This window comes from Pantherophis guttatus, chromosome 1, assembly GCF_059756535.1.
Source record: "Pantherophis guttatus breed Tessera chromosome 1, ASM5975653v1, whole genome shotgun sequence".
Lineage (NCBI taxonomy): Eukaryota > Metazoa > Chordata > Lepidosauria > Squamata > Colubridae > Pantherophis > Pantherophis guttatus.
This window is the reverse complement of record NC_142063.1, coordinates 284,654,269-284,681,959: the sequence shown is the minus strand read 5'-3', so window position 1 is coordinate 284,681,959 and position 27,691 is coordinate 284,654,269. Positions and strand designations below refer to the sequence as shown.

The 27,691-nt window shown below is 38.3% G+C and overlaps 1 protein-coding gene across 3 annotated transcripts in view; it reads right to left on the bottom strand.

Moving 5' to 3' along the window:
- LTBP1 (latent transforming growth factor beta binding protein 1) overlaps positions 1-27,691 on the bottom strand; it is a 192,719-nt gene that overhangs the window by 120,896 nt on the left and 44,132 nt on the right. For all 3 annotated transcript variants that reach the window (XM_034428126.3, XM_087883051.1, XM_034428127.3), the window contains exon 4: positions 13,338-13,513. In XM_034428126.3, the coding sequence (XP_034284017.2) occupies positions 13,338-13,513 (176 nt within the window). The remainder of the gene's footprint in view (positions 1-13,337; positions 13,514-27,691) is intronic.

Sequence of the window (27,691 nt, the reverse complement as noted above, 5' to 3'; positions counted from 1 at the left end):
TGGAAGAGAGGTAGTCTTATACAGCGAGTATAGCCCAAATCCTATATTTTAACAGGAAAATTCGGGGGTCGTCTTATACGCCCAGTCGTCTTATATGCCGGAAAATACGGTATTTAAATGTATTTAAATGACAAAAAGGAGTTTTTTACGTAAATGTAACAAAAAAATAGTCTACTTTAAAAAAGTGCTTCCATCCCAATCATACAATGTTTTAACATGATATTTCTTTTCATCTAAGGTTCATTTCTATTGTGGTACTAGCAGTCTAATATTACTTAATGAATAATAGATAAATAGCCTACCCAATCCAATATTGTTACAAGATACAGCAGAAACTTTATTTTATACATAAGTGTTTTAGTGATACTAAAAACCTTTGATGCTCTTTAACTAGATTTTCTATCTTTTAAACTGCTGATATTCCACACTCAAGAGGAAATTACTTATTTCCTAATATGGGTCCATATCACTTATCTATTTGTCACATCCAAATTAGCTTGCTGGGAAGTCATCTAAAAAAAACCTACACAACCATCCAAAAAAATTCCTTCACAGCATTTTTCCATATCAGTTTTTTTTTAAAAAAAATAGTTTATTTTTATTAGTCACACATACTATTAAATAATGGACACTCTTATCTTTGTAAATTATTATCTACATTATCATATAACAGATTTTCATCATATTTTTGTTAAACATTTTATTATCTATCTATCTATCTATCTATCTATCTATCTATCTATCTATCTATCTATCTATCTACAACTGTCCCATAGAAATGTACTGAAAGTTTTTGCAGCCTAACTAACATGGGGTTAAAGTAGAAACCCACAACATTATTTTCTATAAACAGACTTGTTGAAAGAAGTAAATCCATAGAGAGTGACTTGAATTCCTTATCCAGAAGACCTTTCCAAAATGCATTAAATGTGATGGTTTTCAGAGCTATTAAGAGATCCAGTAAAAATAATTGAGATGCATTTGATCTTCATCCTGGTTTCCATTTGTTTCCCTGTATAAGTTATTCCTCAAGGCAACCGAGATGGTTTGAGTTCAAAATATGGACCAGAATCCAGTTGAAGTCATTGCATATAATCAGTTTATACCATGGCTTAGAATTAACCAGCCATTACTCACTCAAAATTTTGTTCAAAAAAACAACTTTCATGTGCAGTTAGTAAATATTACGTTTTCTAAATGTAATAATCTTAAAAGGAACATCAAACTAATAAGCTACAAAAAGCAAGATTAGAATTCACAGTAAACTGGCCTACTCCAAGCAATCCTGTCAAAACAAATCAATCTCAGTTCACAAATGTAGACTAAATAATGTACTGGACACTTTAAAATGCTGATATGAATAGCATAATTTTTTCTTTAATTTGTTAAAAGTAACTCAGAATGGATTTCAGATGGTTCCTTAATAAATTCTATGGAGGTTTAAGACAGCTATCATGACAGATTTGTTGGAGTGGAAGTTGAATTTCATGGAGCTAAGACTATAGTACTGGGAATTTATGCCCGAAATGAGGACAAGGTGACTTTTTACAAAAATTTGTGGAGATATTACTGAATCTTTTTTATGAACAAAGTTTTTTTATCTGATGAACAATCTATAGAAAAATTGTAATTCTAGAGAATATACCTACTTTTCAGAAAGGCATGTATCCTTCTCAAGAATAGATATGATTTGGATTTCAAAAAATTTGGCCATTAATCTGTAGTATAGTATACACTGTACTATATAATCTATACTATAGTATAGATTATATCAAAGAGTTTTCCTGATCTTATCCTTTTGATTTTACTTTATAAAAGGAAATCTACTTCTAGATGAAGATTAAATGAAACATTATTACAGAATTTATTTATGTGACTTTTTTCTTAAAAGACATTTTAAAAAACCATGTCAGAACTGTGTTGGACATTCTAGAATATTTGAATGAAATTGTGTGTTTCTACACAATGAAAAGAAAGCTTTTGATAATCTGAATTGGACTTTTCTATTTAAAGTTTTGGGGGATTTGAATTTTGGAGGCAATTTTATAAAAATGGGTAACCCTTGATCTATACTTCACAGAAAGCACTAATTATTGTTAATGAAGATCTAACAAAACCTTTTAAGATACAGAAAGGAACAAGAAAGGGCTGCCTAATGTTAATGTTAATGTTAATGTTAATTTTATTTATATAGCCTACTGTCTCTTTTGTTTATTCAGTGTTTGAAATTCTGAATAGAGACATAAGACAGGATGAAAAGATTGTGGGAGTAAAAATTAAAAAAGAAACAAGTTGAGAACTTTTGCAGATGATTTAGTTTTGGCTTTAGAAGGTCTCTTAAAGAGACTTTGGTGCATTAGCTAATTTAAAGACTAACAAACAAAATATAACAATGTTAACAAAAATAAAAAATTAAATAGAATTGACGAATAAAACAGTTTTGAGATTGCGAAAAAGATGAAATACTTGAGTATTCATTTCACAAATATAAATTGTATGTTATTTCAAAATAATTACATTAAGACATGGAATGAGGTTAAAAAGTTATGTTAAGATGGGAGACAATATAGCTTGTCATTGTTGGAGAGAAGTTCTGTAATTAACATGAATGTTTTGCCTAGAATGCTATTTTTGTTTCAGACAATTCCCATTTTGACAACTGATGTATAATTTAAAGGATGTCATAAAAATATCTCTAATTTTGTACGGTGGGAGAAAAAAAATCATGAATTAAATATAAGGTGTGTTACAAGATACAAAAGGAAGAAGAGACGTATTGACAATACATACTGTACATTCATGGGAATATGATACATAGGTATTGTCAATTATTATCCTAAAAACTCAAGTTGGAAAATGGTGGGGACATTGTTCTTGTGTTAAAAAAAGAGGAAAATTAACATGCTAAGAAAAAGTATGCTAGTTTTTATGCCTTTATTTTTGAGGAATTCATTTTTCAACATATGCCACTAAGATATACACTCAGTTTTCTAGCCAGATTATGAGGCAGTACCTACATTCCATAGAGTTAAGAATTTGATCTGCTTTATTCTCCTACAAGAACCAGGTGTACAAGGACAGCTATCTGCTGTCACAGTTTCTTCAAATGTGACAAGATGACAATTTCAAGAAGCCCTAGTCAGTATTCTAATTAAAGTTCTACCTTCTGTTTCGTGTATAGTTATCATAAGAGTTAACTAATTTGTGTCCTGTTTCTGTGTCCATATGAATGTGTAGAAATATCCTACACCGACCGAGGCTTTATTTTTTAAACTAAATCATAATTTCTTCATATTTTTTTAACTATCAAGTTTTTCTTGAATAATCCTCTCACTGGGAATACTGTTTTGGATTGTTGCTGCTGCATGACATGCTTAACACATGTCTTAGAGTTAGTAAGGAACAATAATCACGTTATTTCTTGACAAGTGCTTCAGCTTTTGCTGAAAAAGAGGGATTTACTAAAACAAAAACAAAGAGGAAAAGAGGTGATTTGAGGTAAAATTTTGAAGCTGAACTTATTATGACTTAAAATGTGCTTATGAAAGGAAAACATTTTCCATATAGATTTGCTGAGGATCAAAACAGCTCCTTCTTAAAACTGGCCTTTCTTTTTAAGAAGCCATATTTCTATTTGCAACTAATAAAATCAATTTTCTCAGTAAAGTAAGGAATAGTAGCATAAAAAATTATTTGACCCAACTAAATAGCCCAACAGAGTAATGGAGAAGCAAAGTTTGGGCCCTTGCTAAAAAAATCCATAAATCCAATTGAACTGAAATCATACTTTATAAATTATTAAAGTTTTGTTACATATTTATTACAGCAGTAGGTGTCTATGAAGTGCGAGGGACTACAATTCCCAGCAGCAGGGTCAATGCCCTAGCTGGTAGGGAATTCTGAAAGTAATAGTCCAACACATCTGGAAGGTTGCTATAATATATTATATATAATCATTTGGCATTCAAGTCACCCACTTACTCCATCAGTGAAATCCTTAAGGAATATAATATCAAAGCAGCTACCATTCTTAAAGCCTCCAAAATATAACATCATACGCTATTCTATTAATGTAGAAGTAATATGTTGAAAACTTGGTAAAACACTTAAGGCCAAAGAAGGCATCCCAATCATGATAAAATATACATCTTTATAAAACAATATAACCTATGATATTTCTCTTGCCTTTTTTCTCCTCAAATTCTCTTTAAAATTACTTAAATCAGAGGTAGGCAACATGTGGCCTTCCAGATGTTACTGAATTACAACTTTAAATAGTCCAGACAAAAATCTTAAGAGTAAGGAAGTTCAGCAACATCTGGAGAACAGATTCTTGATTAAAACTTCAATTAGCTTCAGTTCTAGTTTTGGAGTAGCACTGGCTGTATGTTTTTTGCTAAACTCTGGTTTGAGCTTAACAAACATAATCAAACACAAACCATAAGCTACAGTGACAGAGTTCACATAAATCAAATCCAAACAATCCATGTTTTGCTTGTACTGCAGAAGGCCTGGCATGGATGCTTAATCTGCAGCTCTTACTGAGAAGATACATCTTTAGAAAAGCCCTAATTATTTTATATCCCTGCCACAGTTGTTCCAGAGCTTTTCTATAAACCAAAGGGCTCATTATGTTTTGGCTGCTGTCTGCTGTTCTCTATCAGGTGAGGTACAATTCGCAGTAGTACTACCAACATTAAAGACAGTTCTTTTCGATCAGCCCCTTATGTCAGTTGCCTTTACTTAAACCAGACATATTTCATTCACAAATCTGGAGGGACGATATGCTGGAATTCCCCCACTTTGACAGTTGGTATATACAGCAAACAAGAAGTCAAATCTACCGAACATATTATTGTGCTTTGAAATTTTATACTGCTGTGAAGCCTGCCAAAAATTACTAACACCTATACTAAGGAAATCCATTTTATTTTATGCCAGATATCTTCAAAAAGTAAACATTTCAAGGGTCATTTCATTAGTGACTGTTTCTTTCAGTGGCTACTACAATAAGGAAGCAATTTTTGGGGAAGGACTACCCCCGTGATGGCGAACCTATGGCACGTGTGCCAGAGGTGGTGCGCAGCGCCCTATCTGCGCTGCATGCTAGCCGTTGCCCCAATTCAGCTTCACTGTGCACGTGGCTCCCACCAACCAGCTGGTCTTCGGGTCTCTGCTGCACATTTGTGGGGCAAGGGGAGCATGTGGGGTGTGTGCGCACATGCACAGGGGGACAAGGGGCATGCGGGGGGCCTGTACACGCATGCATGGGGGGCGGGGGGCACTTTGGGCTCTCAGTCTGGAAAAGGATAACCATCACTGGACTACCCCATAGATTAGGGGCTATTCTGGGTTCTTACATTGTATTTATGTACTATATTATTACAGGTAGTCCTTGACTTACGATCACAATTGAGCCCAGAATTTATGCTGCTAAGTGAAAATTTTGTTAAATAAGTTTTGCCCCATTTTACAACTTTTCTTGTCACAGTTGTTAAGTTATTAACAACTACAGTTATTAAATTAGTAATATGATTAAGTGAATCTGGCTTTCCCATTGACTTTGCTTGTTAGATGCACAAAAGTTGATCATATGAGCCCAGGACACTGCAACTGTCATAAATACAAGCCAGTTGCCAAGAATTTGAATTTTGATCATGTGACCATGATCTGCAACAGTTGTAAGTGTGAAAAATTGTCATAAGTCACTTTTTTCAGGGGCACTGTAACTTCGAACTGTCACTAAACAAAAGGTTGTAAGTCGAGGACTCTCTATAGTTCATATATCTATATTTTTATTGTATTTAATGCTTGTTTTTATCTCAGTTTTGACCTAATGATGTAAACATAAACTACAGGTAACCTATAAGACATAGTCTTAATTCTAGGTCTACAATAAAATCACAATGGCCATTATAAATTCTTTGCCCTAATGTTCAGAATGACGCCATTTCAGAACACATGCATTTTCTGCCATAATACATTTGTTTTCAAATGTCATACAATTCCTTTTGATGCACTACAACAGATTGACACCCCCTTCATCTCCTAGAAATTGTCATATAGATTAAATGCATATAATTATAATTGATTTGGTTTAAGAATGGACAAAAGAATACTGATGCTTTGAATGTCTGCTGTTGGTCTTCCTGATCAAGTAATAGACCTACCTACCTGGAGGGGAGCAAATACTTGTGCTCAAAGCATTTATGTGAAGAACTGGTGATGTTGAAATGAAAGTAGATGAAAACCAGAGAACTGAGGCTTTGGATCAAATTAGCTGCAGTCACAACTAAGATGGGAAAGGAAAACCAATGGCCCTGTTCCCTATTCCTGCCTGACTCAGTTACTGGAGAGATGGGAGAGTGGATAGTGTGATAGAGGAACATCTGAAAATAGTTAAATTTAATGCAGAACATACTGAGTCATGCACACGGTTAAACTAGACTTCCAAGAAAATGAATTGAAGAGAAAGCTGCTAAAAAGGAAATCTTCATATTAGAGAACTCACTACAAGAGGGGATAGTCCCCAATTACTGACCAGCTCCAGTGGGCAAACTATACCTCCTGCTATCAACCTAGCAGGTTGAAGCCCAAGGGTGTCAAACTCAAGGCCCACAGGCCAGACCCGACCTGCAGGGTGCTTAGATCTGGCCCAGGGGGCTGTCCTGAAACAGCTAAGGACTGGCCAGAGAAAATGGAGCCTCTGCCTGTGAAAATGGAGCTAACTGGCCACACCCACCCTGGCCACACCCACCAAGCCCCCCAAGGACAAACACAACCCTGATGCGGCCCTCAATGAAATAGAGTTTAACACCCCTGACCTAGCCAATTGACAAGTTTCCAGTGATGTCATGAAATCTTGCTTGTAATCTCCTGATGTGACAGCATATGGAATACCAGGATGCTCTATGAGAAAAATGGGTATAGCATGCCAAGGATTACATACAATTACATAATTAAAGTATGATTATGTGCTGTTAGAACAACCAGAAAGAAGCTCTAACGGGATTAGTAACTTGACTAGATTAAACTTGTTGTAGAAACAGGGTTAATGAGTAAGTGTTGTTTCTTCTCAACTAGCTTTACTCTATGAAGCTGATGTGAAATTGGTGTTTATGATTTATGCTAATAGTAAGGTATGGGGTTTTGGCTTGCTGTGACTAAGCTATTAGATTTGAACTACGAAACCCTGGATCACTGCATGATAGCAGCAAAATGTTTTCTATACTCCTTCGGTACTGTCTAGTTTTCCTTTGAACCTTGGCAGTCAAAATCTGGCTGCCTTATTTGAAAACAAAACTCATATTTATGTATTTATAAAATAAATCTATTTATGTTATACATACTAGACATTTTTGAAAAGGCAACATATCTGGACAACACAATTTTATGTTTATTTACTCACTGTTTGGTAGATCTTACTCTACTAAATGCATATATGCAGTCCGCTCCCACAGAGAGGGTCTCCTCAGGGTGCCATCGGCCAAGTTATGTCGGCTGGCGACACCCAGGGGGAGGGCCTTCTCTGTGGGAGCCCCAGCCCTGTGGAATGAACTGCCCCTGGAAATACGTAAGATCTCCGACCTCCGGGTGTTTCGCTGCGCTCTGAAGACCCTGTTGTTCCGCCAGGCTGGGCTATTAACGTAACGTTTTAAATTGGGGTATTCTAAATTTCTGGGATTTTAATTGGAGCCTAATTATTTAATGATTTTAAATTTTAATTGTTGTTTTTGTTTCTGTGTTTTTAAATAGGCTGTACACCGCCCTGAGTCCTTCGGGAGAAGGGCGGTATAGAAATAGAAATAATAAATAAATAATAAATAATAAATATAGGATTAGATCTATCAGCATGCTTTTTTCCAAAGGAAAGAAATCATTGCAGTGTTGTTCTTGCAACTTCTCACTCCTCTATATTTTTTTAAAATTAATCCTGCTTTTATTATTTTTATAAATAACAAAAGGTAGAGAACATACCACATTTATTATTTGTTTGTTTGTTTGTTTGTTTGTTTGTTTATAATATATAATTAAAATTACAAAAGAAAATAGTCGGAAAATAATGGGGGGAAGGGAAGAGGAAAGTGTGGGGCAAACAGAAAAAAAAGAAAGAAAATGTGTTGATTTCCAACTCCCTTTGGTGCAGTAGAATAAGTTAACAACATCAAACCTCAACTTTTTTACTTTTACACAATAATATAAACTATCCATTTCTATAACAACAAACCTATTAATCAATAAAACTCAAACCAAAGTTTCATTTTTTCCCACCTCAAGCACAAAGTCCAGAAGCGGTTTCCAAGTAGAGACAAAAGTAATTGTATTTTTTTTTCTTTGATCAAAGCAGTCAATTTGGCCATCCCTGCTAACCTCCTCCTCCTCCTCTTTTCACCACCACAACAATCCTGTGAGATGAGTTGGGTTGAGAGTGAGAGACTGGTCCAAAATCACCCATCTGGTTTTCATGCCCGGCAGGATTAGAGCTCACTCTCTTGATTTCTAGCCTAGTGCCTTAAAACCACTGGACCAAACTAGCTCATAGATTTAAAAAAAATGTGCAGTGCTATACCACTAGAAGGCGATAGGCACTCAGTGAAACATAGTCTATTTGGTGAAAAGATGGGGAGGGGGAAATTGTTCATGACTCCAAGGATTTGTTCCAATGCTATCATAAATTGATATTAGAAAGCTGTGTAAGGAAAATCGTATTTCTCTGTTGATTGTCTGTATTCCTAATTCTCAAAAAAATACATTGAACAAGTATGTCCATTCCATGAAATATGTAGGGTAAGACTGTCAATAATCATTTTTCAAAGAGAAGTTGTCAGCTTCCATTTTCTCCAAGAGCAATAGCTAGGTAAAGACTTGGGCTAGATATGCCAAAGGACATGGAGCAAATCATACAATCTTAAAACATATTATGTGAAGCTAATCCTGCAAGCCATCCAGAATCACTGTTTGTGAGTTGGACAGGCATACACATTTGTTTAATGTAAATAATGTAAATAAATAAATAATCTTCTTTCTTTAGATTATTCAAAAAGCAAGAGATGATGGTACATGAAGGAGAAGCATAGTTGAAAAAAGAATACCATCTTTAACATTGTCCATGAAAATCCTCTGGCTTGGTAATGACTGATCTAACTTCATCTTCTAGTGCCAGAGGTTCTTGTAAGAATAGAATATCTTCTGAGATATCTTGAATTTTTACATCTCTCTCTACAATATTTCAGCCTGTCTGTCTGTCTATTGATCTATGATGTTAGACAAATCTTTAGGTTCAGATTTTAAAGCCAGACTATACATTCAACATGTTCCATATTCTTTAAAAACAAGTGTTTTATGCTGATGTATGTTACAAATCATGGAACTTTTATAAGGTCCAAAAATACATACAGAACAAGTTGATGGCTTAAATACAAGTTTTTAGTTCCAATGTATTGTAGTAATATTTTATTTCTCAGAATAATGTAGACAGTATGAAAATGTTAAGTATGTTTTTTTAATTATTAGAGTCTGTATTCAGCGTGTAGTATGGAAGACATATTGTAATAAATCAATCCCTAAACAATGTATCTTTCTTGATCCTTTGTTTTGATATGTAGAAAAAAATGGAGACTGACTAAAACAGTCTTGAGAAATAAATCCCTGGTAGATTGACCTCTACATTTCCAGGGCTTTAGGAACTAAAAAACCTCAAACCCATATATTAAGAATGCTTGCAAAGATGAAAAGATTAGTTCACAAGAATCCTGGGTTAAACGTTCTCAGCTACTCTATCGTCTTGAATTAGATGATCACATATTTGATTATTCCTCTATGGAGCCCATAATTTATTTTCAGTGCACAACATCAACAATGGGCCATAATTCAGACAGCTGTTCCATATTTATTTTAAGCATATCTTCCAGTTCACTCTCAATCTATATTTACTGCCTATTGTGCAAACTCTGCACTTTTAATTTCACCTGTTGTTTCCTCTAATAATTACTAACATGGCTCCAACTACCAATTTTCATTGTAAAGGATCAAAATTGTGACCTTAGATTCTACCTAGGAAAGTAAGCAATCACATCATTTCAGCCTATTGAAAGATGGAGATCTGCTTGTGTAACATTTTTTTGCTCAACTGTTTAGTTGAGAAAATAAAAAGACAGGCAGGAATTTTAGGCCGTTTAGTGGCAGGCCCAAAAAATTTCAGATATGGACTTCTGGCACAATCATACTTCATGCTGTTGGAAAGAACATTCTAGGGTGGTGTTTGTAAATGTTGATCTTAGCATTCTTAGTTCCAGAGTGCCAGAACTTTGTTTTTTTCTTAAATTCTCATACAAGTAATTCCTTCCCGAAACTGAGAAAACTGAATTCAAATTGAGAGCTATTAATTAAATACTGGATCTAGAAGAATATAAAGCAAGCCGAGAGCAACATTAATTTAAATTGATTTTCAGTCAAAAAGTTCCTAATTCAAGTATCGCACATGTAGACAAAGCCACTCTGTGTTCAGTCTCCATTTTCTCTCTTTTCTAATATAAAAATCAGATGATGATAAGGTTTCTTGTTAAAATGCATGTGAAGCAGTCTGAACAAGGACACAAGACAGGTGAAAGAATGGAAATCTTCTGCTTCCTGTATTAAGCACAAGCTCTACCAAGGGTGTCAAACTTGGGGCCCGCGGGCTGGATGCGTCACGCACAGGCAAAAAAGGGTGCGATACATCATAATATGTCATGTGACATGATCGAGTTTGACACCGGTGCATCTATACAGAAACCTAGGCCACTACTGAACCAATTGATCCCGGTTCATCTATTTCCACTATCAACATCAGTAAAATCTTCCTTCCATGTGTATACATGGACATACCATTATTTTGTGTAACCTTTTTTACTGCAAGTTCAATTATTTCTAATGCTGGGGTTTACTTCATCACATTAAACACAGGGCTGGTAAACTTGTTGAACCACAATTTACAGAACCTTTTGTTAACTCTGCTGGATACAGCTCCAGGGAACTATAGCTTAGAAGAGGAATATCTGGGAGTTGAAGTCCACAAATTTTAAAGTTGCCAAGTCTGGAGACCCCTGGCTTAGAATATCTAATAGAATATAATTCCCACTTCACCGTTTAAAAATATCTTAAATGATACATATCCTCATCTATTGCTTTATTTGTTAAAAAACCTGATCTATTAATTTCTTTTTATCACAAGATTTCATTGTCACCATCTACAGGTTTTGAGCAGCGCACACATGTGAATCAGGGGTGGGTTTCAAAACCTGTCGCTACCAATTTGCATGCATCCGGGCAGATGGGCGGAGCCTCCTGCCGCCGCTGCTACCGGTTCGCCCAATCCAGGGCAAACCGGTAGCAACCCACTACTGATGTGAATAGAACATGCTTTCTAAAAACGATTTTTTTTAAAAGAAAAAAGAGGCATCAAAACTGGAAAGTGTGGAAGTAGGTAAGCCAATCTTTCATATGTAAATACAAGAAATAACATGTTTAAAGGAACATTCCCTAAAGAGGATTGCTAAATGAAAGAAACTTGTCATTTAGATGACATTTGTTATTCATTTCTTGAGCTCTCTTTGTTAAGTTTGGAAACCTGTTGGATAAGAATTCTGGAGATTGGGAAAGACTGCTATAGATCAAATGTTTTATAAAACATAAAAATAAAATTAATAGATCACACGGTAGTCATCAACATGACAACAAAAATCTTAGGTTTAGTAAGAGCTTTCAATGGAGAAAGAAACCCACTGAAACTTAAAAACTCTTGTTCGTAACATTTAATATTAAGGAATCTATTTCCTGTAATATACAACTGAAGCTTTTATCACTATCAGCAAGTAACTTCCACTGCACATATTTTATTTTAGTATCCAGCTCAACTACAATTAATCACTGAAGTTGCTTTCTTTTAAAAAAGCTAAGTGGCCAATACTGTAATATATCTTAATTAAATGCTAAATACAATGGTATATTGCCAACAGTAGAAGTGCTTACTGCTGACACGTCAATGGTATGTGGAAATGCCCTTTGGAGACAGGGAAAGGATGAGGAGGGAGGGATGTTGCCTAGGGAATTGTCAGATAAGAGCTATCTTGCAGCTGCATAATGCATGGAGAAAGAGGCTCAAAAGGGACCAGAAATAAGTTCTCAGACTCTAAATGAGACAGCGGAATTTGTAATTTCAGACTTGCAAGGTTTGGTTAATGCAGTCTTACAATAAAGTAGAAATAGTTCATCTGGCTGTGTTTCTTGTCTGATCTAGGCTGACATGACAATGTAGGACAAGGCATTTTCCTCCTCCTCCTCTTTGGATCAAAGTAATCAAAATCAGCTCTAGAAATTTCCACTATCTATCAGAATGATTTTGAGGATTACGAAGGAGAAAGAAGAAATGATTTTTTTGGTGAATGGATTTTGTTCTTGAAGTTCCGTAGATTGTTGAACAAAGGTTGAGTCTGCTGCTATTCAACTCAAATCCATAAATATTATCTTTAAATCTTATCTAAATCACTAAATTAATAGACAGCATTTTGCTATCAAAGATTCTAAAGTTCTTGTACCAGTGGAAGAATCCTGAAGATATCATCTGATCCCAGAATATCACAATATTCTGATACAGGACTATGCAGAAATGGTATATAACATTTTGAATCATTCAACTCTTTTAATATCAAGAAACCAATGACAATCCTAATCATAAAATTGGATTAAGTCTTAATAATTCTGAAAGATGGTTCTGAAGTTATGCTTTAGGGATTCCATAGGGCTCCATCTGATCTTCCATGCTGTTCAGCTTTTTACACAGGGCCATCTGGGATTGCAAATTGAGATTTTCACATATACATTCAGCCCACTTTTTTCATGAAATCCAGGAGAATTCCACAATTATTTGTTTTGTGCACAATCACAGATTGTATTTATTAGATTTAAATCCTCCTTTTTTCCCCCGGGAACCAAAAGCAGATTACATGGGAATCTCCCTTCATTCTTTCCCTACAAAAATCTCATGAACCTGCAAGAGAGAGCAACTCACCCAGTTGCCCAGTGAATTACCATGGCTAAAGTTGAACTGGAATCTGAACCTTCCCTGTCTTAATCCATCACATCAGCTCTTGTTTTGCTGGAAGAAAAATACGAATTTTGCATTTTGGATTCCAAATTAACGTCTCTTTCAAGCTGAACTCAACCATTAGTATATTCGCAGATATGTCCGTGTAGTGAATATAGAAGACGTTTACTACCGATTTTCACTTATTATAATAACATAACTTCCTTTTAACTTTTGTTTGTTTATTTCACTGCAGCATTTCAGCCATACTTACTCTGATATGATGTTGCAAGCTGATCCTGGCTCACTCTTAGAGGTAAAGAGCTCTCTGTGGACTGTTCTCCTGAGAGCACTTTCTTTGACGGATAGTACTTAGGCTTGATAACATATTCATGTGTTTGGCCATGATGCACATTCATCATCAAACTCTGGGATGAAAGTGGGATAATTCTGTTTGAAGAAATAAGAAAAATAGAGAAATTGATAGGAAAACATTATGTTGGTCAGAAATTAAATTAATAACAACATAAAGAACAAATAATTTCTAATGGCAACATATTTAAATCTTGATATTAAAAAAAATAAGCTAGGAAAACTTGCTATGTGATAGTTGCAAACATACAAGAAAATCACAACCCTTCCTTCTTACAATTGAACCCCAGTAAGCGCCTATGATTCCTATGATTGGGAAGACTTAAAACTCTCAGTTCACCAGGACATAAGTGTGTACTTCAGCTCTAAGCTTAGAGTAATGGGAAAAAAGGAGGAGAAAGGGAAAAAAAGATAGGTGCCATATGCTACTGGAATAAACCCAATTGTTAATACCATTACTGTGGATTCTGAAAGAGATTCAAATACTTAATTAACTGAACATTGTTACTAATGTAACATCTTTGATTTTCAGAGATTATAAATAATAAGTAACATTCAATTCCTGGTGTGGACAAAAGCCTGCAACATATCAGTAGTCTACCCACCATTTAAATCAGCAGCCAGGAACATATAATAAAATAAGGATATGCAGAAGTAGATTTACTTCTTTTAGATGTTTATTTAATTGCATGAGGTTAGCAAGAATTTTTGCCTTCCACACTGTAATAAAAACCACAATGAAATTGCTACTTCTTCCTCCTAAAAATTATATTGCTAAAATGAAGAAAGCTTGGAAAGCTAGGGATGGGTGTTTGATGTAGGATTGCGTTTTTCAGTTCTAGCATTCAAATAAATTTGTGAATTCTGATTTTTTTCAAATTTTAATTCTCTCTCTCTCCCTCTCTCTCATTTCCCCCCCCCCCCCATTTTTTTCTCTTTCTTTCTTTTTGGCATCTTTCTCCAGCTGATGGATCTTGGGGTTCTAATGAAAAACAAAAGATTTTGCAAGCACAAAACCTCCCAATCTCTCTCAAACAATTTAGAAACTTTCTTTTCCTTACTGATATCATTAATCTTTTAGAATTTTTTTGGAGTAGGAGGCTGTAACAAATGTAATAAATCATCATTTATGTCTTGGTGGTGCAGGGGACTAAAGTGCTGTTAAGTGCTAGCACTTAGCTGCCAGCTGCCTGCAATTAGCGCAAGTTCAAATCTCACCAGGCTTAAGGTTGACTCAGCCTTCCATCCTTTCAAGGTAGGTAAATTGAGGACCAGGATTGTGGGGGCAATAAGCCAACTTTGTATAGAACAACACCGCTTGGGAGGGCCGAAAGCCCTAATAAGCAGGTATATACAAAAAAAGTATGCAGGCTATTGCTATAATGCATTGTAAGCTGCCCTGAGTCTACAGAGAAGGGCGCCATATAAATTGGACTAATAATAATCATCATCATCATCATCATCATCATCTTGATTACACATTAAAAACGTATGTTTATATACTGGTTCCATTCATACACAGCAATAGTGATTGCTGGCTTATTGTCATTGTATCTTTCTTCTCTTGTAAAAGCCACCACCAAGGTATAATAATATACGGAATAGCCTGGCCAAGGTGGAACAGTTTTTAGGCCTATTGGTTTCACAAAAGTTCACCATTTACTATGTAAGTAAATTGCTTATATTTACAGGAATGAATTATTAACTGGGAATTGATAGCAACATTTTGACATACATACAACTTGTAACAAGGAAACCACACATTTCAATAATCAGCCTTTCACCAATTCAAAGTTTCAGCTACCTACAGTATATGAATAGACAAAGGTTTAAAACTTGCTCTTAACACCAAAAGGCATGTTAAAATCAATATATGGGATCCAACAGTGGCCAAACATAATCAATGGGTCCTGAAAACTTAATATTCCCTATGTTGCTTTTATGCAGATAGAAATTACTGTGGGAGTTGTGTTGGTCTCCTTGTTGAGACAAATTTAAAATCATTACAGTTTATAGTATAAGCTCAAATATCACTCATCTAGAGCTCAAGAAAATTATCCTGATATATATAAAAAAAATCTTGGACTCCCTTTATCAAACAGTTATGACAGGCAGAGTTGAGAAAAATAACTTTTGGCAAGGAAAATGATGTCTAGACTAAATAAGCCAGTCCTAACTTGAGCTTTCTTTTATAAATGAATGCTATTTATTGGAAGTCTTATACTTCCTCTGCAGCCAACAACTGCTTAAAGAACCTGATCTTCTTTTTTTTCAAAACATGTCTTAAGATTCTAAATGGCAATGTATATTTTCTAATTTAAATTTGTCAGAATATTTCCATTCCTAGTATATCCCTTTTCCTTACAGAACCTACTGATGTATTTGTCATTCTGTTTTCGTGCAGTTACATTTACATATAACAGACAACAAAAGCCTGTCAAAAGTAGCATATATTGTTCCACAATAAACTGCCAGCATAACAAATTCAGCCAAAAACCAGAAACATCAGTTGCATAATAACAAACAGAGACTGACTAGTAGTAGCTATTATTGGCAATTTTCTGAGAAGCTATATACTAACTGGGTCAGTACTATTAGTTCTGCAACAAAATGGGAACTGTCTGTCCCAAAATACTGGCAAACAAGCCTTCTTGCTACTACAAGAGGCTGTCTAGGAAAGATGTAAATCTTCTTCCTGCCATATCCCGTAAGGCTCTTTTGCTTTAATCACTAGAATTGTTACTGCTGTCCCCAGTTAATAGAATTAATTGGGGTTGAATACTACATTCCTTGGTAAGGAAATTCAAATCACCCAACAATTAAGTTTGTTAAGTATGGTATAACAAGGACAGAGTTCGCCTAGAATGACAGAAACCTAGTTTCAAATCCAGCTTCAGTCATGAAAACTCTCAAGAAGTTTTTGGGCCAGTTGCTAAGAGAGAAAAATTGAGAAGGCACACCTTTCCTGAAAGGTGAAATAAAAATCCAACAAGCCAACAAATAGAATCACATTTCTTCTTTTCTTCTTCATGAAAAAAAGAGAGAAAGAGAGATACAGTTTGAGGGAGCAGTTAAGGCACCAAGCTAGAAACAAGGAGACCAGGAATTCTAGTCCCGCCTTAGGCATGAAGTCAGCTGGGTGACCTTAGGCCCGTAATGGTGAACCTATGGCATGTGTGCCACAGGTGGCACATGGAGCCATCTCTGCGGGCACGCAAGCTGTTGCCCTAGGTTGCCTTCACTGCCCATGTGCGCGTGCCGGCCATCTGATTTTCAGCAGGGTATGCCCACGCCGCCCTTTCCCTCCCAGGAGTCTCCACATAGCCCGTTTTGGATGCCAGGTAAGTACAGGGCTCACATGGAGGCTCTGGGAGGGTGAAAAACGGGCCTTCCGGAAGTCTGGAAATGGGCTGTGTTCGCCCTCCCCAGGCTCCAGGAAAGCCTCCGGAGCCTGGGGATGGTGAAAAACAGGCCTATAGGGCCTACCGGAAGTCCAGAAATGGGCCGTTTCTGGCCTCCGGAGGCTTCAGGGAGGCCTGCTAGGCCTAAAATGGGGCGCGGGAGGGGGGTGCGCGCATGCGCAGGGTGTTGGGCATCACAGGGTTGGGCGTGGGGGACATTGCATTATGGATATGGGCATGCGCACACACGACACACACACCCCACCCTCCCCACACTTTTGGCACGCAATGGCAAAAAGATTTGCCATCACTGCCTTAGGCCAATTCCTCTATCTCAGCCCTGGGAAGGAAGCAATGATGAACCTCTTTGGAAATATAACCAGGCAAACTCCAGGGGCCTGCCATGGCAGATCGAACCTGGAAGTCCTAGCACATGTCTTAACTGAGATAGAGTTTTAACAGTATTTCTTTACTTGCTTTGGACTAGTGAGCGTACAGTTGATTTTTAAAAAAAAAAAAAAAAAAAAAGAGTGCTCCCACAATGTAGCTACTTTGGGAAGCAGAAGAAAGCCTGTTCAAAGGGCAAACTGGTGAGGATGTTGCCTTTGAAGTTTTCAGCGTCAAGGATCCTTCCCACTCCCCATCATTATTTTGTTTTATTTTTTTCAAAACGAAATATTAAGTGGCCCACTATTTTACATTTTTAAGAGTGCCTACGAAACAATATGGGGAAGAGAGATGATGCCAGCAAAATGCAAGCTTTTGCATTTTTAAAATTAAGAGAATTTAAAATTAACGAAGTTGGATACATTAGGAGAATCAACAGCTAATATGACATTTTGATGTTTATACCAAAGTACTAAGAAAGGAAACTATCTCGGGTAGTCTATTACATAACATTAAAAATATTTTATGATAACAGAAACAATTCTAATGTAATAGATGTGATGCATCTGAGTACAGGTACAGAATGCTATAACATTGTCATCAATGAAATGTGATAAATAGTCTGACATTCCAAGTCATAAATATTATAAGCACAATAAAAGAACAGACACTTTTTAAATGTTGTTCATTAGAAGTGTATTTCAGATGCTGGTGATAGGTATATAATTTCCATTAAGGTTTTATTTATTATTCTGCAGCCAAAATGTTTTTCTTCTCAATTTTTCTACATGTCCTGACCTTTTTTTTTCTTTTAAAATTCTGGCTAGCAAAATAGATTTATTTTTTTTAAAAAAATGCCCAGATCAGTTTTAGTTCCAGGTAGCTACAGGTAGTCCTCAATTTACAACTGTTCATTTAACAATGGTTTAAAATTATGATGGCCTCAGAAAGTGACTTACAATCTGTCCTCAAAATTACGACTGTCATACCACACCAATTGTCATGTGGTTGCAATTCAGGCATTTGACAACTGCCTTACATTTACGACAATTTCAGCATCTAAGGGTCCTGTAATTGCAATTTGTGACCTTTCCAGCCAACTTCCAACAAGCAAAGTCAATTGAGGAAGCAGGATTCGCTTAACAACCATGATAAAAGTGCTCGTAAAATCAGGTCTAATCATGTGATGACTCGCATTACACAACTGCGCTGACTTGTGATGGAAATTCCAGTTCCAAATGTGGTCATAATTTGTGGATGATTTGTATTTTATTATTTAGATTTTTAAGTATAAGTTTCTTTAAACTTTTAATTACTGTATTTTTTGGAGTATAAGACGCGCCGGAGTATAAGGCGCACCTACCTTTTTTGGTGAGGAAAAGAAGAAAAAGTAATCTCCCTCTGCCTCTGAGCAATTTTGCCTCTTTCCAGCAAACAGCCTGCTTTACTTTCATTTTCGTTTTCAGCGTAGCTTGATTAGCACAAGGGGGAAAAAATCTGCTCCAGCAATTTACCTCTTTGCAGCAAGCAGCAGAGCCCTGCACAAAACAGCTGAGAGTAAATCAGCTGAGAGTTGGGAGGCTGATCCAATCAACTTGTGCTAATTAGGCTGTGCTGAAGCTGAAAGGAGCTGTTTTTTTCTTGCTGTTTGCTTGCAAGGAGGTAACTGCTGGGAGGCAGAGACCAAAGGGTGGGGGCCAGTGGGTGGGCAGGACTACATTCGGTGTATAAGACACACCTAAATTTTCACCCCCTTTTAGGGGGAGAAAGACTGCTCTTCTGAGAGGTAAAGTGACCAATAACCCACTGTTTACACAATGGCTACTAAGTATATAAGAATCCACTAATACTGCAGACTGATCCAAAAAATTTATTTAGCAAAAATTAAAATTAAGCTGAAGTCCTAAGTAATTAAAACCAGCATCTAGTCAAGTCAGTGAGAGTTAGTTCTGAATATTTCCCCACTCCCAAATCAAATGATTTTAAATCCATTTTTCTGAAAACTTCTATTTTTGAAGAATGAATGAGGATTTTATTAAAGTTTTTCATGAATAAGTACTCTCTCCTAACTGTATGATATAGGGCAACTGTTTCTAATTTACAGCTCCCAGTAGCTCTAGCCAGAATGGCTAATTATGTGGGAAGCCGAGAGGTTTTTGTTAAAAACGGAGTCCACAATGTCTGCTCTAATAAGATTTTGAATTGACAATGTGGAAAGAACAATTGCTGCCAGTGAAAACTATAGGCAAACACATGATACAGAGGACACCACGGTTAAGGAAGAATGGTCTCACAAAAGACCTACAAATACACAAAGCAACAGTGGAAAACTCGTGAAGGCATAGAGGTAGAGAAAAAGTTAACTGAGAGTCATTTTCTTCATCTATATAAGCATATCCTATTATGTCCAAGGGTCGGCTCTGTATGAGTGTTAAAGCATTTCAGAATGCCCAGTTCGTATTTTACCCCTGTTTTTCTTCAAGATACACACAAAGTCTGTCTGTTTAAGAACGTTATTTTGAGGAATTGTGGCTTCAATGTGCTGCCAAGGACAACAAGCAAAAGACAATAAGTGGTACCATCAGTTTCATTTGTGGGATACTCTACCAAGAATAGGGAATTTTTAAATAAGTATTGTGAAACTGAATAGAAGGGACTAAGATCAGGTTCATAGCTTCTGAAATACAGGTAGTTCTTGTTTAACAATCTTAATTGGGATTGACAACTCCACAGCTAAGCAAAGTGGTCACTAAGTGGGAACTCTTATAAACTACAACTGCAGATTCTGGCTGAAAAAAGGCAAGACTAATCAATTTCACAGCTTCTGCTTTTGTTTGTTTCCTAACCACTCCTCTGTCCCTTGGAATGTTCAGTGTCTGCTTACTGACTTGTACTCATCAAAAACAATGCAAATGTTCCACAGCCCAGGGCTAAAAGCTGCAGGCAGTCTACACAAACAGCTCACAGTATTCTCCATAATCCCTTCCTCTCCAATGCCTTTGTCTATGAGGGGAGAGTAGACTGCTAGCTCTTCTACACATGGATAAAAGCAAAGCAATTTTATCTGCAGCAGGAAAGGGTCAAGCAAAGACTAGATTGCTTGCAAAAATCTTGCTTTTTTTCCTCCCCCTCCCCCTCAAAGAGTGCAGAGATTGGAGAGGAAGAGATTTCAAGAGAGTACTGTAAGTTGTTTGCATAGTGCATCTCTGGCTCCTAACCCAGGTTGCCAGCGTGATCACACTGCTTTCAATGTAAAGAAGAGGAAACATCTTACTCTCTTACAGTGCCTTTCTCTCCAATCTCTCTGCTCTGCAAGGTAGAGCAGGTGGATGGGAGGAAAAAAAAAACAAGTTAGGCATAGGATAATATATACTGAGTCTAATAGTGATCATATGACTGAGGGAAGCTGCAAAGGTTGTAAATGGTCATAAATTAGCTGTAAATTATTTTCAGCAGCATCATAAGAATGAATGGTCACTGAATGGTAAATAAGCAAGGAATACCTGTAAAGTAGAAAGTGATCAAGTCACCAAGAAATTGGTAGTTTTTAAAAAAGTGATTGTTTCAAAAAAATGTATGAAAATTTATGTGCATAAGAAATTATAGTGTGAAAAGGGGCGTTGGTCTTACCTGACACGCCCTTTCTCGGGACTACTTCCTTGAAGCTCTTGAGAGCCAGGTGAATCCAACCTGGTTGGATCAGACCTCCAACCAATTGATGTCCTGGCTCAGATCTTCCTGAGTCCACTGACCTTGAACCATGCATGATCCTAGGTGAGCTCCCCAGCCGATGAGGCTGGCGTAGGTTGTCAGAGTCAGACAATGAGGCTCTCGGAACATGCAGCCCTTGGAGATGGTGTCGGACATGCACCATTTGAGGGAAATGAGGACCTCTGGTGGAACCTGCACTCTGGTTGGGGTTGTACTCTGGCAAGCCCTCTGATATGGGAGGAGGAATCACTGCAGAGCCCTGCTGTGGAGTCGTGATGCCAAACCATCTTTCCCAGAAGCTGTGATAGCAGCAGCAGAGAAGCTGAACATTCCGTCCAGACACGTCTTGCCAATTCCCTCAGACTGGATTGGCACTCCTGGGAAAGATATACCTTGGACTCCACTGTATCTATGATTGCCCCCAGGTGGAGCAATTGAGTAGAGGGGACCAGATGGCTTTTGGCCAGATTTATGGAAAAGCCGTGATTTTGTAAGACCTGAATAGTTGTATCCAGGTCCCACCTTGCCAGGGGTTCCGAACTTGACTGGATAAGTATGTCGTCTAGATAAAACTGGATTCTTATAGGCAGAGTTCAGAGATGGCCCACCAGTGCGGCCATCAGTTTGGTGAACACCCTGTGGGCAGAGGACAGGCCGAACGATAATGCTCGAAATTGGTAATGTTTCCCTGCATAGTGGAAGTGGAGAAACTCTGTGGGCTAGAAGGATGGAGACATGAAGGTACGCTTCCGTCAGATCCACTCTCCAAGATGGTCTGGAGTGACTGCATCTTGAACCGCCGGTAAACAATATGACAGTTCAGAGTCTTGAGATCGAGAATTGCCCTCCATCTCACGAGGCCTTCTGTATCACAAATAGCCAGGAGTAAAACTCCTATCCATGTTGCCCCTCTGGAACCTGCTGTATGGCCTGGATGTCCAATAGATGTTTTATGGCCAATCCCATGAGGTGCCGCTTTCTCCAATCTTGCGATACAGGACAGTGGACAAAGAGCCTCGGGGGGGGGAGGAATTCCAGGGAAAGGCCCGACTTCACCATCTCCCTGACCCAAGCATCCAAGGTGGTCAGCAAATAGCGCCAGACGGCCCCCTATCGGAGGATCGGATGAGCAGTCATTTTGAGCGTCGAAAGGAACGATCCCTCCAACCCCGAAAGGACTGTTTGGGTGGATACCGTTGTCCCTGCCTGCCCCGCCCCTGTCCCTGTCTGAAGGGAAAGGGTCTTTGCCCCTGTTGCGCCCCAAGTCCACTGTCCGGTCTCGGAAAGGAGGGAGGAAGGATGAAAATATGGGGCCAGGCGTGATTCCACCCATCTGGACATGCTAGGCATGATTTTGCATTTGTCCCTGGACTCGACTAGAATAGGGTCCAGGGAGTCTCCAAACAATTTATCCCCGGAATATGGGAAGGATGCCAGCTGCCACTTGTTCCTGGTATCGGCCTGCCACTAGCATACTGATGGCTTTTGCTGCAAATCTGGAGGCATTTAATGTAGTGTCCACAGAGAATTCTATCACCACCATTATTTTGTTGAGATCTTGGTGAGACCTTGTATCAGTGACTGGCAGTCGGTCTTGCAATTGTCTCAACCAGAGCAATGAAGCTCTGTTAAAGGATGCCGCAGTGGCTGCCTTGACAGACCAGGCCGAAGCCTGATGGGCCTTGACCAGCGACTGCTCCAATCTCTTAGCCTCAGGATGGAGATGTTCCTCTGGGGGTCTTGGCAAATTTGACTGTGAGGACAGAGCCACCACTGGGGTGTCAACTGCGGGAACGTGCAGAGCCTTGGCCAGGTCTGATCCCATGTTGTACAAGCGCCTGTCCAAACTGTTGGGATTGGGCCCTGATCCGAGGGAGAATCATTGTCTTTGCACAATGTCCAGAAAGAGCCTGGGAGCTGGTACTTCCTCTGACTCTATGATAGGTTCTGCAAACAAGGGGTCTGCAGGATCAGTAGACTCCATGGCAGTCCCAGGATTTGCCTGGACAGTGCCCTGTTGGGTAGTTATCTTAGCCTTGTGAAGCAAGAACATAAAAAGATGAAGGTGAAACAGCCCCACAAAGGTTGGCTGGTCAGGCATAAGGCCTTCGTTGTCAGACAAGTCTATATTACACTGCATCTCTTCCCCTGACAGAGAGGCCTGGCTGGAAGAAGCAATTGAGCAGTCTGGGTCATTGAATGGTAGGGAGTCTCCCAACCCTTGAGGTCTTTGATGATAAACATGAGCCCTGGAAAGATCAGAGGCTACAGAAGCTGCCCTCTGTTGCAACCCGGCTGCAATGCCCTGTCTTATAATGTCAGAAATCAAGGCAGACATACTGGATGGGAATTATGGTTTACAGGGCTGATCAGGCCGCAAGCCTGCAGCAGTGGGCATGAAGGTTGCCTCAGCCAAGGACATCCTATGCTCCACCAGTTGCTCCCAAGGGATCTCAGTTAGCCTTGGAGCTGGCATAGTGCCAAAAAGCAACTCACTGTTGCTGGGTAGAATAGGATCCTGCTCTATGTTGCCATCTGGGGACCATGCTGTTGAAGGGATCTCCTCCGGAATACCAGGCAGCTCAGATTGTCCTCCAGCAGAAAGCTGTGGTCTTGGAGGCTCACTACTCTGGAGACTCCTTTTCTTTTTGTCAGCCTCCTTTTGGGCCTTCTGGATGGTTCACTCAATAGCTTTGTGCCTCTGCTGAGCCTCCCATTCGGAAGCCTTAGAGGCCTTCTTTGGCTTATTATAGGCGAGAGACCGAGCCTTGCCCTGCTTTGAATGCCTGGACCCTGAGGGCCCTGTCTCGTGCTCACTGTCTTGTTCATGAAGGGTGCCCAGAAAATGCGGTAGCCATCTTGGAACCCCTGGAATGGGAGGCTAGGCCTGTGAGGCTTGAGCCAAGTTATCACCGCAGGTTGTGTGTGCGCCAAGCTCAGAGAACCAACAGCGCTGGAAATAGCCCCTTTTGTGGCTTGCAGCAGATTAATAGTGGAAGGGTCAGAGCCTGTGGCTAAACCCCCCGCACTGCTAATCCCTCCTGAGGCAAAACTGTCCTGGGGGCCGGAGCTAGGCTTGTGAACGCTGGCCCAAGGTGTTGAGATCAGCTGCCTGCGAGGCTCACAGAGATTTGAGCCTCCTATGGTGGTCTCTGTTTGGCGCAATCTTACCCAGCTGTTCAAAATGGCCACCAATCGTCCTTGCTGCATCTTCCAGGCTAGCGCTATGGAGCCAGGCTCATAGGCACTACCTTCGGCATTAATCGCCAATGTTCCTTGCCGAGGCCTCCAGGCAAGCGCTACGGAACCAGGTTCGTGGGTACTGCCTCTGTGGGGCAAATGGGGCCAAATCCTCAGATCCCCTGTGGGTTAACAGTCTGGGGCTACGTCCGTGAGCGCTTCCCTGAGATCTGCCAGCCGGCAGACCTCTCACCACCCATGTGGCCTTCAGCGGGCTTGGGCTGAGTCGCCTTTCACACTGGAATGATAAGGGAGGCTCCTTCAGCCAAACTGGGGCTGTCCCTGCAGAATTTGTAAGTAGAAGTTCAATTTGCCAGCTAGAAAAACAGTCAGGAATGGTCAGCTCATTAAGAATATGTCTGTCCAGCTAGACTGAGTCTAAAAGCTGGGAAGCAGGAGGAAGAGGTGTGGCTTAACAGTTTGCAGACTCAATCCTAGCAGCTAACAGACAGAGTTAACCCATTCCTGACTGCTGTTCCCATCATTATGGAGAAAGTACATATTCTCAGATAAGAAAACCTGTGTATACACAATAGCAACTGGTAAGCTGTTAATGACCAAACATCATGCTTTTCTAGCACTTCCTGTTCATCTTGCACTCACAGATGTATGACCCATGTGCAATTTAAACAGAGGACATATGACATTGCACTGTTATGTGCCCATATAGAAAAGCTATATCTTGGACCAGGAACTAACTTATACTAACTAATAACCAATTAACTTCACTTATAGAAGGTGCTCTAGTGTAGATCTTATCGAATTCAATTCCCATGTGAGCAACTTGTTTACAGTCCTAACGACATAGTCAGAAAATGACTAACTTTTGAGACTCTAAAAGTTGCAGTAATTGAGTGCCACATATTCTTGGCTCAACTAACATGATTGTTTGCAAAAGTAGACACTTGGGACTACTTGCACAAATGAAAAACGTATTTTTGGAATTCAGCCTAGAAGTTTGCTGCTTGTCAATCAGCTGCTGATGTCCTGCATTTGTAAAGCGTACAAATATTATAGTTGCTATCCTTCTTTAACCTTACTTAGGAAACTAAATGGTATACAGCCTGTTTTCCCCCCAAATTTGTCACCCTTTAATGAAGGGATATGCAACCAAATCTAGGCAAGGAGTACTGTATCCCTGGCCTCAATCTTGGGATCAACACAGATAAACTATATGAAAAATAATCTAGCTGTTCTGCTGTAAAAATAGGTATAACTTCAGTCCAATATCAGCTTGCAAGAAGCAACTATAAGCTATTTCAGACACAGGCTTGAACCAACAATGTCTGGAAGAACTTGGCATTCTTATTCCAAAACTACTTTGCCTATATTTTTTTTTAAGTGCTCTGGACCAAAAACCCAGACTGCATACCAGAAGTCTAGGAATAGGTTGTTTTCTTATTTGCATTAGGTAAATGTAAAGTCTATAAGTCATTCCTCTGGCTGTTTAGAAAATCTCTAATTTCTTCTACAAATGCATTTTGTTTGTCTTTTTTAAAAAAAATCGTCTGGCTAGAAACTCTGCATTTGAGAAAATTAAAAAATCCTGTACTTCAAATACAGACACAAACACACACACACATACACACACACACAACCAAGAGTCCAACCAAGAGCACCTGTAAATAGGACACCTCCCAGGATGTTGCCAAATTTGAAGCATTTTCAAAAATAAATAAATGAAAAGCAAAAATTCCATGGGGCATGTCCAATTCTTAGTCAATTTACTCTAAACTGCTCTAAACTAGTGGCCTGGATTTCTGTTGATATAATTAAATATTCCATATTTATTTAACAATACATTTCAAATCTGTCCAACTGTCAGAGTCAACAAAACAATTCCACTAAAAAACACAGATGGAAACACATTAAAGCTACAGTTGGCATTTATTTAATGGCTTGGTTTTTCTATATAAAAAACATAAGATGGTAATCTTTCTGTGGGAAGGTAGAAAAATTCTTTCTGCAGAGACAGAAAAATGGAATGGCTTGAAAAAGTACTTGACTGATGTCTGTGTAAATATATATATATGAAAGAGAGTTTATAAGGTGTCTGAAATTGCATCCTTAAACTTTGAGTTTAATTCTTTTGATTTAACATGCTTCATTATTGGATGTCTGCTCTAGGCTTTTTTCATTCCTCCCACTGCTACAGACTTCAAAGCAGTACATGCTTGAATTCCCAAATATATTAGCCTAGTTCAAATTATCATCTTAAGCAGCAGTTACTGCCCATCGATCAAGAGGAAAAAAGCAGAGGCACATACACACTGAGACCCCTAATAAGCTTAAATTAAAACAATACCACAAGACTAAGACTAGTGAAGTAAAGGCACTAGCTGTACCTTCTTCAACTGAACATAATCTCTTTGCATATAAACAACTATTATTGGTTCCCAATTGTTTGACTCCACAAAATTAAAAATAACTGTCAATATTGATGTCACCTCAATATAATGAAACAAACAACTAGAAATTACTATCTAGTTCAGCAAACCTATTTACTCTATTTTAATTGGGTTATAGAGTTTCATTAACATAAATTAAATAACCAGGCATACCAACAGCTACTATTATATCATAATAGTGGCATGGAAATTCTTACTAACCCACCACTAAAATATTAGTGGGGATGGGACAACAGCAGAGGGATCTGATTGTCCATTATGCGAAAGCTGAACCAAACAAATATTGCTCCTAAATTCCTGGCCAGCATTGAACTGAGGCAAACTGAACTATTTTGATGGTAATTAGCAGATGGAAGCAGATAGGAAAAGTCTGTCTTAACCCACTACAAAATCCACAAACTATAATTAAAAATAATAATAGCAATAGCACTTAGACTTATATACTGCTTCATAGTGCTTTTACAGCCCTCTCTAAGCGGTTTACAGAGTCAGCATTTTGCCCCCAATCTGGGACCTCATTTTATCCACCTCGGAAGAATGGGAGGCTGAGGCAATCTTGAGCCAATGAGATTTGAACTGCCAAACTGCAGCAAGCAGTCAGCTAAAGTAGCCTGCAATACTGCACTCTAACCACTGTGCCACCTTGCCTCTTAAAAATAAACTATATCTCATATCTCATTTATACATTTCTATTATCTACTATTCCTTTATTTCCTCATTTTTAAGTGTAATATAAATATTATTTAATATGAACATCCATTTTCCATAATTCATCACACTGAGAAGTCACATATCCAACCCACCAGTATTTAAGCATCCACAAATATTGAGGATGTAACTACTATTGAGGAGTAAAAATATTGAAGTAGAAATTTTAAAAATGGCTTAGTTTACACTGGAATGCAACATGCTTTATCTGGCATGTTTTAACTAATACGTGAAGTTTTAAAAAGTCCGCTAATTAAAAGTTCATGTTAATTAGGAAAATGCACATGCAAAACTGTATAAATTGATAAAATGCTATACAGAAGTGTGTTTTAAAAATGTTTGCAAAAGTTGTGTACATTGGGCAAAGTGCAAAAACACATATATACATCTATATTTTTGTT